Below are 10,118 nucleotides of genomic sequence, written 5' to 3'. Positions count from 1 at the left end.
GTTGTGCGTCGAAATCCTCTTGCTTCCTCCGGCAACAGGTGCGAAATGCATAAGCGAGAGACCGCGAAGTCCAAAATCCCAACTGTAGAAGGCGCGGAAGATAGCCGGGTGTGGCAAAAACGCAAACAATTCGTGCTGAATCTGCAAGGTCGCAAGCAATAATTGGGGCTCCATGGAAGCATACGTACCGTTAACAAGTTGACCGTGGATCACGCGCTGAAGCGACGAAGGCTGGAATTGAGCCTTGCTTGAAGTTGAGGTACTGTATGTCGAACCACTGTAAGAAACCATGGCACTACCGCTACCCGCCGATAGGGGAGACTCTCGTAAAGCAATTACTTGGTCGATACTTCGCAACATCGATGGATTCCCGGAATAAGAAACACGGAGCTGTTTCAATGACACTAGGTCTTCATCCACTTGATTAGGAACGTCACGCTCGCGCTTTCGGGTCTGTAGTAGACCAACCGCAGCCGGTGGTGGTGCCTTGTCCTCGTCACCATCGCTTTCGTCTGAGTCACTCAGCTGGCCTGCCAAGACCCTGGGGTCCTCCGCAGACTGCGCGGTCTCGTCACGGCCCGATGTAATTGCTGCTGGTTCATCGAAAATAGTATCACCGAGCCTGACCGTGGCAGGAGCCCGTCGTTTTCCGTCGTTATAGTACGAAAAGTCCAAGGCATATTTAATCGACACAAACTCCACTTTACCTGCCGCCACATTGAATAAAGGAATTAGCTGCGACTCGTCAATGTCGGGGGCGTCAATTTTGCGTAAAATCGATGATGAATTTCGCGATGCACGAGACCCCGAGCCAGCGAAGTTATTTAGCGCAACCAAATACCGCTGGCGCATTTCTGCTCCCATAACATCAGCAACAGGCGCCCGATGGCACGGTCTCAAAGCGTAGCTTGGCACCGCAAGATCCTGTAGTTCATTGGGGTTGAAAGGCACACTGTCGCTTTCGTCGCCGAAGCAGACAAACAGTTCCCCTGCCAAACGCTCTTGAACCCAAGTGTAGCCCGTGACAACTCCATACTCCCAAGCTTTTGGAGAGCGAGGGGACACTTTTGCAACACATACACAGCTACCCACGTACGTCCCAATTCCGCTCAGCGCTTCCTCCTTGCTCACCGCCCGTTGTTTCACCTCGTCCGAAGAACGGTCGCACTCGAACGCATCTAAAGAAGCCCATCGCCCGCTCGAAATCCTCGTCACCGAGACATCCACTTGGTCTGAAGCAGGTAGGACAGCCGAGCCGTAAGCGTAGCCGTTAGTCGCGAGTGCGTTTGGCTTGAAAAAGGCAAAGACCGTAGAAGCCGCCATACTGAGAAGCAAAAGGGCGGGCTGAGCGGTTTCTTGACGTGTCGGTTGAGGGCTTAAGCGCTACCGAGAGGCTTTCGAAATGCCTAGCCTATTTCTCTACCTCTACCGCGATCGGGAAACCGACGTTTTGCCGTTGCTCTTCGACCACTTCGGGTCTTGGCACGTTTCAAAACCCACCAGACAGTGACTTGAAATGGGATGTCCAAAGGTTTGGACATGTTCACATTGTTGTAGAAGGTGGAGACGGAGTAGGTACTATAACTGCAGTACCAGGAGATGGTGCAGAATTTATACTTGTTGACGAAGGTTTTTGGAGTAACTCGTGGTTAGCATACATAGCGTTGTTAACGCATTGGGAATGATGCTGAGCTCGCTGTTGGTTTACCTCGTGTACTCGCCGGTGAAGACATACACAGAATTGTTGCGCAATGAGCACTCTTGGCCACTGCTGGTCATCACGTCGGCGTTGGAGCAGGTCAAACCAGGCGTCAAGGTCACACGGCGAGGCTCGGAGTTCTTGACGTAGTAATGACTTCCTGCCATGTCGGTTTGGCGGAGGTTGAGATGAATAAAACGTTGAATCTGAGCGTAAAGGTGGCTTTAAGCAATACGCTTGAAGCGTGGTGAAATTCTAATGGACTTCCCCTAGCCAAAATATTGGTACGGTAACCAGCTTAGGACTGTGCAATCACCCTTATCTGTTTCGAGAGAGTCCCCAAGTCGACGTCACTCAGGCGCCAAAGTCTGTTCGAGCCAATTTGAAGTTAAGCTGGAAGCTGAGGACGGTATTTCCCGTATCGAGCGGTCTGTTTGCATAATATATATATATATATATTTATATTTATATATATATATATATATAACATGGAACCATTTTTTAGAGCGAGCAAGTGCTGCGTATTATTCTATAAAATGGTAAGTTATCGAGTATATTGTAATTGTCAACCATGTAAAGTATTTGAGTTCTTATTATTGTGTCAAGATTTGCGATGGTTCTTAGCGCGGAAGAGCGGCGTGAGCGTAATCGGTTGGCAGTCCAACGATCACGCGCTTGTGTATCACCAGAAGCTAAAGCAGAGCGCCTTCGGCGGCAACGTGAACGAAGAAGTAGGGTGAATGTCAATATCGAAGAGCGGCGTAACCGCAATAGGCTAGCAGTCCAGTGATCACGCGCGTGTGAATCCTCGGAAACAAGAGAAGAACGCCTTCGGCGACAGCGTGATCTAAATCGTCAGCACGCGCTCGTAAAATTTCAGCAGCGAGAAGAAATGATAATGTTGTAATGCCTGAAGAGCGACATCGAGTGTGGGGAGATGGTGGATTCCGAGGCTGCGTTCAGTTTCGCCTGCGTCGAAATGCCGTAGTCTATGACGTCTTCGACTGGCACTTGGAGCAGTGGGACTTGATGAAGTTGTTTGTGCTGTTTGTGATCGCACAAAATTGCTATCGATGTGTCGCGTGGTAGGCGTCTCGGATTGTGATAGCTTACAACAATTTCATAAATTACTTTCGATCACCGGCGAGGGTTGGCACAAGAACTTGTTGATGAATATGATTGTTCTAGTTTGAGCTTGACTCTGAACGGTGTGCTGTTGTCGAAGCGTGGGGTACGTCCCGACGGTGATTTGAATATTTGTGGCGAGTGTGATGATAGTCTGGTGAAGGGATTAATTCCCAAATTCTCGATCAAGAATGGGTTCTATGTGGGCACGTTACCCAGTCGCCTTGCTGATATTACACTACCTGAACGATTAATGACGCAGATGGTGTCGCTCGTTGCGGTCACACGTGTGATGCGTGGTCGTTCACACCGTTCAATTCGCTCTCACTGCCTGGTGTTTGACGCCACGCCAGGTCCGCCAGCAACGCTGCTACCAATTCCAGTAGACGATATTACATCGTATCGTGTGGTGTTTGCTGGTCCGTTTACGACTGAGCTACAGGCTTCGGTCCGTCAAATGCATCGCGTTCGCCGCCAAGTCGTTGATGATGTACTGAAGTTTTACCGGCAACATAATGGGTTGTACGAAATGGTTACGGTGGATTGTTCAGAGGTTTCCCTGGAGGCAATTGCTGAAACATTGATTTATGAAGACGTTAATGCTGATGTTGAAGTGTCAGAATTGGATGCTGACCACGATCGCGTTGGTGGCGTATCTGACAACGACGTTTGTAGTGTCAAGAGTGACATTGTCGAGCCTGGAGTCGTTTTATTTCGGATGATCATGAGGTGAGCACGCAAGATGGACATGTCGTGTCCGGGAATACGAGTCAAAGTGTGGTGCACCCTCAGTTTCTCGTTCGGCATTCTAGCCAATTTGCTCAGAACGACAATACGTTATTCGCACGAATGTTTCCACATTTATTCCCGTATGGAAGAGGCCATCCTGGTGAGCAGCGGCATATTCCGGTGTCATTTGACGCATGCATTCGTTATTATAGTGAAGTGAGCACGCTGAAGTTTGCAGAGGACGAGTTGGTCATGCTTCCAAGCTTTGACTATATATCAGTCCAGAAGATGTACACGCAACTTTCGTTGAAGAGTCAGCGACATCCTGTTCTGTTTGAGCCATACAGTGATATCACGCAAGATGCGCTTGTAAAGCGCTGAGCGAGAAAGAGCTGCGGCGGCAAGGACGCACGACGTCAGCGCGCGACGATGAATCCAGCGCAACCGATTTTCTTAAGACAGTCGAACTCAGTGGAAGTTCGATATGGGGTAGCGATGCCGAGAGAGCACAATGTCGACGGCGAGCATTTGCGTATCAGATGAGATTTGACCAGCCAGCGCTTTTCGTGACGCTAACACCGAACGTGGCCGACTCGTTTGTCATGGCACAATACTGTGGTGTTACATCTGTCGACACCCTATTTGACGCAGCGTTGTCTGAAATGCCTGGAAAGTCTGCGCTGCACAGTACTAGTATGGGTAATGACATCGTGTCAGCTAAATTGTTCATGCGGCATATGGAAGCGTTCATTGAGCATGTGCTTGGTGTCTAGCCAAAGCACATGAAGAATAAACCATTCGATGGCCTCTTCGGCGATGTTAAAGCATATTTTGGGATGATTGAAACTCAGGGAGGTGGCACGTTGCACGCACATTTCTTGATTTGGCTCGCTGATGCACCACCAAACAGCGACGCGTTCAACCGAGCTGTCGGTGTGTATGGGGACCAATACTATCGAGACATCGAGGCGTTCACAGACATCATTGTTTCGACGTCGATGCCACTGAGTGTGTCAGACTCGTCTTGTGTCTTCTGTGGTCATTCTTATGCAGACTTAGAAGAGCTGCCTATCCCTTCGGAAGCTTATGAAAGGCCAAAGAAGCAGCTTGGACACCCACGTGGAGAGCCGGGCCTACTTCGTTGTTCTGGGTGTAGCAAAGTCTTGAGCTCTCAACGCGTTATTCGATGCTTGCTGTTACAGCATCGACCATCGTCGTGACCACCTCCGATGCGGCCGTACGCATCAAATGAGTTAGAAGAGGAAATCCAATTACAGGCACAGTGTCGAGGTAGTGTTGCCGCCGCAAAAGCGGCTATTTACCGTCGTGATATGTATTTGTGCACGACAGAGACGGACGGAGAAGATGCCGCGCATGGTGAGTATTTGCGAGACTTGAATCGGACACCAATTCGGCTTGAGCGACGAGAAGATGATGCATTTCGCGAGGATGATGTCGGGCGATTGGTCATGATGCTTCCTCCAGGAGTTGATGATGATCGGTGGATGGTTCGGGCGGTTTCGTTCGCGGTTTCGGTTCTAGTCTTTATGTTGAATTTGCATTGATAGTCGCATACCGGGAGCTGTTTTAAGAAGAGTCGTTGTTCTGTGCCTGGGAGGTGTCGGTATGGGTTTCCACGAGCCAGAATTGCGCAGACATCGTGCTCGAGTGATGGTGTTGCGCTTGCTCGACGAGCGCCTTTCGAGTTTGTGAGTGGGTTTAATCGCGAGATGATGTTGACTTTCAAGTCTAATCACGACATTCAAGTGATGATCGGCGATTGCTACGGATTTACTACGCGACCAAGTATGTAACAAAATTACAGGAGCAAGTCGACTCAATCAGAGCTGTCGCTCTCGCTGCGTTTAAGAGACGTCAGTTACGCGAAGCGCTAGACTAAGAGACTGGTAACTTTGATCGAGCTGCACGTGGCCGCAGACGTGTGGCGTCTCTTGTATATGGAATCACAAATCGTCGCGAAATCGCCGGACCGCTCGCAGCTTTGTATCTGCTACGTGGGTCTTGCGCATATGTAAGTACACCGTGTGCCACACTCCCATTGAGAAACGTCTTACACGAGCTTGTTGAAAATGGGACGCACTCCTGCGATCTTGTGAGGTTTGTCTGTACGACTACGTGGCAAAACATTTCTGGCGCAAACAAACTCTGTCAACAGCCGAGGAGGTATTTTTCTTGCAGGATCATCCGCTTTACAACTCATACTGCGTCGGTACGCACATGGATGAAGTTGGTCCAGTTGTGGCTGGTGTAAAAATGCCTTTCTTGGATTCTGAGTCCCCATTTGAATTCGTTGTGATCCGAAGTCAATGTGCATTGGTGTTGTTTAAACCATTTCCGTACAATTGAAAACCTTGTCACCGACGCAACAGATAGTGCTAAATGGATAGAGGCGTTCGTCGAGTGGGAGCCCACGCGCACAAGCTTTACCCGTGAAATCATGTCAAACATGGACGACTATTCTCGCGCGGCCAAACAAGCAAGGGATTGCAGCCAATCGAGTAATGATGCAGATTTTGCTATTGAAAATGCTACCGATTACGACGAGCTCGTCGGAACACATGAGGACGTCTATGACGCACTCGATCGTGGTGGTGCATCTGAAGTGGCAGGTCTAGTTGGCACTGGATCCGATACTTTTTGCAATCTTTTCGATGCCAATATTCAAAACGACGATGAACGTGTCGAGTCCAGTTTACCTGTCTTTCCAAATTCAGGTTCGTCCGTTTTCAATGAAAAATACGAGGATTTATTGAGCGTAGCAGCGCAGACGACGGTGGATACGGTCGTCGATTTACACTGCTCCCAATTGGCGTTAAAGTTTTCGATCACTGAACTGCAGCAATATGTGAAAGACACATCAAATGACGAATTCCAACCACAGCGCTTGGATAGTTTTCACAGCGAGTGTCCCACTCAAGTTATCGAACTCATTACTAATACGCTACAAGGTGTCCATGAACGATTATCACCTTCAGAGCCGCTGACAGAATCACCGACACTGCCATTGATGCAATCACCGCCTGCTGTTGCACCGTATGCTGCGATAGAAGAAGTCGCTCGAGCATTCACTCTCAATCAACGTTAATATAGCGCATTCGCGCTCATCGCAATCTCACTTCTTTGACGATTCCTGGGCCAAGAAGTCGGTGGGCTCCACGGAAACAGCTACGGATATTGCGCCGACAAATTCGAGGCTCGCTTCCGGGTCGACCAGCTATTGCTGTTCCTAGGGTTGCTGGTGGGACCGGCAAAAGCCGTTTCATTGAAGCAGTTGACGCGTTCTGTGCTAGTTGGCACCGCGATGCATCTATTGTGAAAACGGCATTAACAGGTAAGGCAGCTACACTAATTGGTGGACGTACCCTTGCAAGTTTTATGATGCATTTGCAACATGCCATCAATGCCAAGCACTTCTCACCGCTTGATCTTCTAGTCATTGACGAGGTCTCCATGGTGAGCAACGCGGAGTTATTGTGATTGGACAAATTGTTGCGGCGATACATGCACATTCTCAACGTACCGTTTGGTGGTTTTCATTTCATTATTGTTGGCGATTTCTTGCAAATGCCACCTGTGAAGGCTGATGCCATCTATATTAAGCCAACTTCCAAGGGCAAAATGAAGACCGTTGATATTGAAGGGTTCGAGCTGTGGAGAAAGTTCACAACTGTTGTGGTCCTCTAAGAGTCCCACCGCTTCCAACATGACGCTGAGTGGGTTGCTGGTTGCCGTCTCGCTCGGCTTAGGCAATGGACTCCCGAATTTATCAATCTCATTAACAGTCGAGTAGTTGGATCGCTAGAGAATACGGAAGCTTTGTCAGTGACACAGCGAGACGAAATGGTGTCTGATGCAGTATTTGTCACCCCGTAAAACGCTACTCGCTTAGCTATCAATAACGCGTTTGTGGCAAAGACCGCGACAATCCTCCACACTAATATTTTTCCTGTTCGTGTCATCGCCAATTTTAAAGGCGCTCTCAATGGACTCAGTCAAAGTGATCTTCGGTATGTCATGAGTCTTCCCGACAATCGCTTTGGGCGAATGGCGCTCTATCTTGACCTTCTCGACGGTATGTCCATCCAAGTCACGCAGAACGTCGCAACCGCGAAAGGTATTGCCAACGGCACACTGGTCAATCTTGAATTCGTGCATTTTCCCACTAACACTCACTTTCGCCTCATGCGCGATGGCGCGTCGAACACGATCGTCCAGCTACCCAGTCACTCACCGGACTACGCTATGCTGCGTGTGCCGCGACCGCGAGCGACTGCGATCCGTCCAGGAATTGATCCAGAGTTGTTTCCCGTGTTTTTCATCACCGAAGCATACATGAAGTCAATCATCACGCTACCAAAAGCGCCGGACGGTCGGTCACTGTGAAACCCCAACAGCTCCCTTTTGTATGCGCCGTCGGTTCGACCGTGTACAAAGGTTAGGGAGAAACACTTCAATCAATGGTCGTCATGGACTGGAAGTCGACGCAACGAGTCGTGAACAAGCCACAACAGACATACCTGCTAGTATCTCGAGTAACGTCCAGACACGCTTTCTCAACACTAACCCCTTTTACCCCCGAGCTTGCAGCGTGGTCCAAACCACCTGCTAACGCACTCAATGAAGAAAAACGACTCAATCACCTCAGCAACGTTGCTTTAGCGACGTTCCAGTCATCACTGTCCACCCAAGTAGGCATGAACGTCATGGAAGACGTGCATTAGTTTGCATCAATTCCCGTCGTCACACTATCGTAAGCAAAATAATTAATAATGTGAATGTCAATCCACAAAACGCATCAAATCCAACCTTATGGCGCACACCATTCTTGTTTGTGATTCTAGTGATAATCATGTGGATTGTGAAGGTGATCTCGTAGTTTTTCCTCATTGAGTGCGCTTTCACGTCGTTTCGATCACCATGCAAAGCTTAACAATGCATATTAAACTAGCTACAGATTAATTTAGTCATTAGATGGGCATGAGTTAGCCAAAACCGACATATAAAGTCGCGCACTAAAGTTTAATCAAGGTGAATTGCTTGGTGAGACCACTTTTTGGTCTCACCAAACCATTCTAATCCGACTTTTAAGTAGGATTGGGGTTTTTCTCCTCCATCAACTTGAAATACGCCTCTAGTTTCTGGTAACTTTCGATGACGTCTCCGCGGAGCCTTTCGTCAATGTCCATCTTCATCCAAGAGATAGCGCTGCTTGAAATTGTGAAACTACGGGATTTGAGAAACTCACGAATCGATCTTCCATCTCAGGATGCCGAAGATCTAACGGGCATTGGTAGCAAATCTCTCATAACCAGAGTTGTGAGATGTTGAATGTCTTGTGTAGTATTCCGAATAGCCGTCGATGGGCGAGGAATTGCATCTTCAACGCAATGCGTTCGAGTAAATCCAACATCTTTGGCATGATTATGCGCAAAGTTTGTCTTCGTCAACTTCCAAACGCCATTTTTGCCGTATATATTGATGAAACACGGGCACTCTATATTGTCCAAAGGCGTCTCCCGGTCGAAAAACCGGACACCGTTGAGTTTCTTGCACTGATACTTTGCGTTCCCGGAGTTGTCGCCCTTCACACTTGTTTGCTTCACAAAAATTTGGAAGCCTGACTTAATGGCAAATTATTTACACCGCTCCCGAGCGTTCTTTTGAGAAGAAAATTCATCCTCAGAAATATGTTCGTTTCAGCTGTAGACTAGACCGTAGTTCTGCTTTGAGGAATCGTCAATCTGAATCGAAATGTCGAAGTCGTAAGTCTCGAGCAAGCTTGATGTCAGAGCAGTCGATTACGAAACGAGCATTGCCGAACTTGCAAAGAGGATCCGAACACTCTCCGGGGTGTTGAATAGATGCGTTTGTAGTAGCGGGAAGCTGCAAGACCGATCCCGAGTTGAGATCTTGAGCAGGCGTTGCCATATTGAATATAAACAACTTGAGAGAATGTCGCTGATGAAAATAGCAAATGTAGCATGCTATATTTGGAAACCAAATCGTATTTGGTATCGCTAAAAGCAAAATATTTGTATTCTGTAGCCATTTTCCATATTTTTTTTTACTAGGTATTGTTCATTTAACGTTCAATTCGTATAATATGGTTTGTAAAACAAAAAACTCCTAAATTAAATTTTACAATCTATATTATAAATTTCTTGAATCCCATTTTGTTTAAATTACAATCTATATTGTAAATTCTCTGGATATTTATATCCAGAGTTTTAGGGGGGATCAGAAAGCGTCGACGATCCTGTCAAATAGCATTTTTATGGATATATCTGTAATTATTTGAAACCTAAGAGCGAATATTTATATACTAAATGACGCAGAAACAAATAAACTGTTTTCTTGTATGCCCACAAGGGTGAATGTTGACCCAGTCGGCCTAGAACAACATTCAAGCAACCTTGTACGAATGTAATCCAGTCACATTCAAGCTACCTTATGGCTTCAACTTAGGGATCGAAGCCACTAGAACGACGGAGCAGTTAGTAAATACAATCACACAAATGTCATGCGTCCAGCTTCAGATATACAT

General features: G+C 47.6%; 6 protein-coding genes across 6 annotated transcripts in view; 4 read left to right on the top strand and 2 right to left on the bottom strand.

Annotated features, from left to right (window-relative positions):
* Window positions 1–1,323, bottom strand: part of PPTG_22021 (hypothetical protein) — a gene marked incomplete at both ends in the record, with an annotated part of 1,996 nt that extends 673 nt beyond the window's left edge. The window contains one exon of the mRNA XM_008901628.1: window positions 189–1,323. Coding sequence (XP_008899876.1) covers window positions 189–1,323 — 1,135 coding nt within the window. The remainder of the gene's footprint in view (window positions 1–188) is intronic.
* Window positions 1,324–2,605: 1,282 nt separating this feature from the next.
* Window positions 2,606–4,298, top strand: PPTG_07103 (hypothetical protein; the record flags this gene model as incomplete). Its single annotated transcript, XM_008901270.1, has 3 exons — window positions 2,606–2,784; window positions 2,888–3,553; window positions 3,766–4,298. The coding sequence occupies 3 exons, from the start codon at window positions 2,606–2,608 to the stop codon at window positions 3,932–3,934; spliced, it is 1,014 nt and encodes a 337-aa protein (XP_008899518.1). The 3' UTR covers window positions 3,935–4,298.
* Window positions 4,299–4,335: 37 nt separating this feature from the next.
* PPTG_22020 (hypothetical protein) lies at window positions 4,336–5,225 on the top strand (the record flags this gene model as incomplete). Its single annotated transcript, XM_008901627.1, has 3 exons — window positions 4,336–4,561; window positions 4,904–4,930; window positions 5,146–5,225. The coding sequence occupies 3 exons, from the start codon at window positions 4,336–4,338 to the stop codon at window positions 5,223–5,225; spliced, it is 333 nt and encodes a 110-aa protein (XP_008899875.1).
* Window positions 5,226–6,011: 786 nt separating this feature from the next.
* Window positions 6,012–7,957, top strand: PPTG_07102 (hypothetical protein; the record flags this gene model as incomplete). Its single annotated transcript, XM_008901269.1, has 3 exons — window positions 6,012–6,607; window positions 6,805–6,905; window positions 7,548–7,957. The coding sequence occupies 3 exons, from the start codon at window positions 6,012–6,014 to the stop codon at window positions 7,955–7,957; spliced, it is 1,107 nt and encodes a 368-aa protein (XP_008899517.1).
* An 83-nt stretch (window positions 7,958–8,040) lies between these two features.
* PPTG_22019 (hypothetical protein) lies at window positions 8,041–8,295 on the top strand (the record flags this gene model as incomplete). Its single annotated transcript, XM_008901626.1, has 1 exon — window positions 8,041–8,295. The coding sequence occupies one exon, from the start codon at window positions 8,041–8,043 to the stop codon at window positions 8,293–8,295; it is 255 nt and encodes an 84-aa protein (XP_008899874.1).
* A 363-nt stretch (window positions 8,296–8,658) lies between these two features.
* Window positions 8,659–8,766, bottom strand: PPTG_22018 (hypothetical protein; the record flags this gene model as incomplete). Its single annotated transcript, XM_008901625.1, has 1 exon — window positions 8,659–8,766. One exon carries the CDS (start codon window positions 8,764–8,766, stop codon window positions 8,659–8,661), a length of 108 nt encoding a protein of 35 aa, XP_008899873.1.
* Between the last annotated feature and the right edge of the window lie 1,352 nt (window positions 8,767–10,118).

Source organism: Phytophthora parasitica (assembly GCF_000247585.1).
Source record: "Phytophthora parasitica INRA-310 unplaced genomic scaffold supercont2.11, whole genome shotgun sequence".
Taxonomy (NCBI): Eukaryota; Oomycota; class Peronosporomycetes; order Peronosporales; family Peronosporaceae; genus Phytophthora; species Phytophthora nicotianae.
The sequence above is the reverse complement of the archived record's forward strand: the minus strand, read 5'-3'. Positions and strand labels throughout refer to the sequence as shown.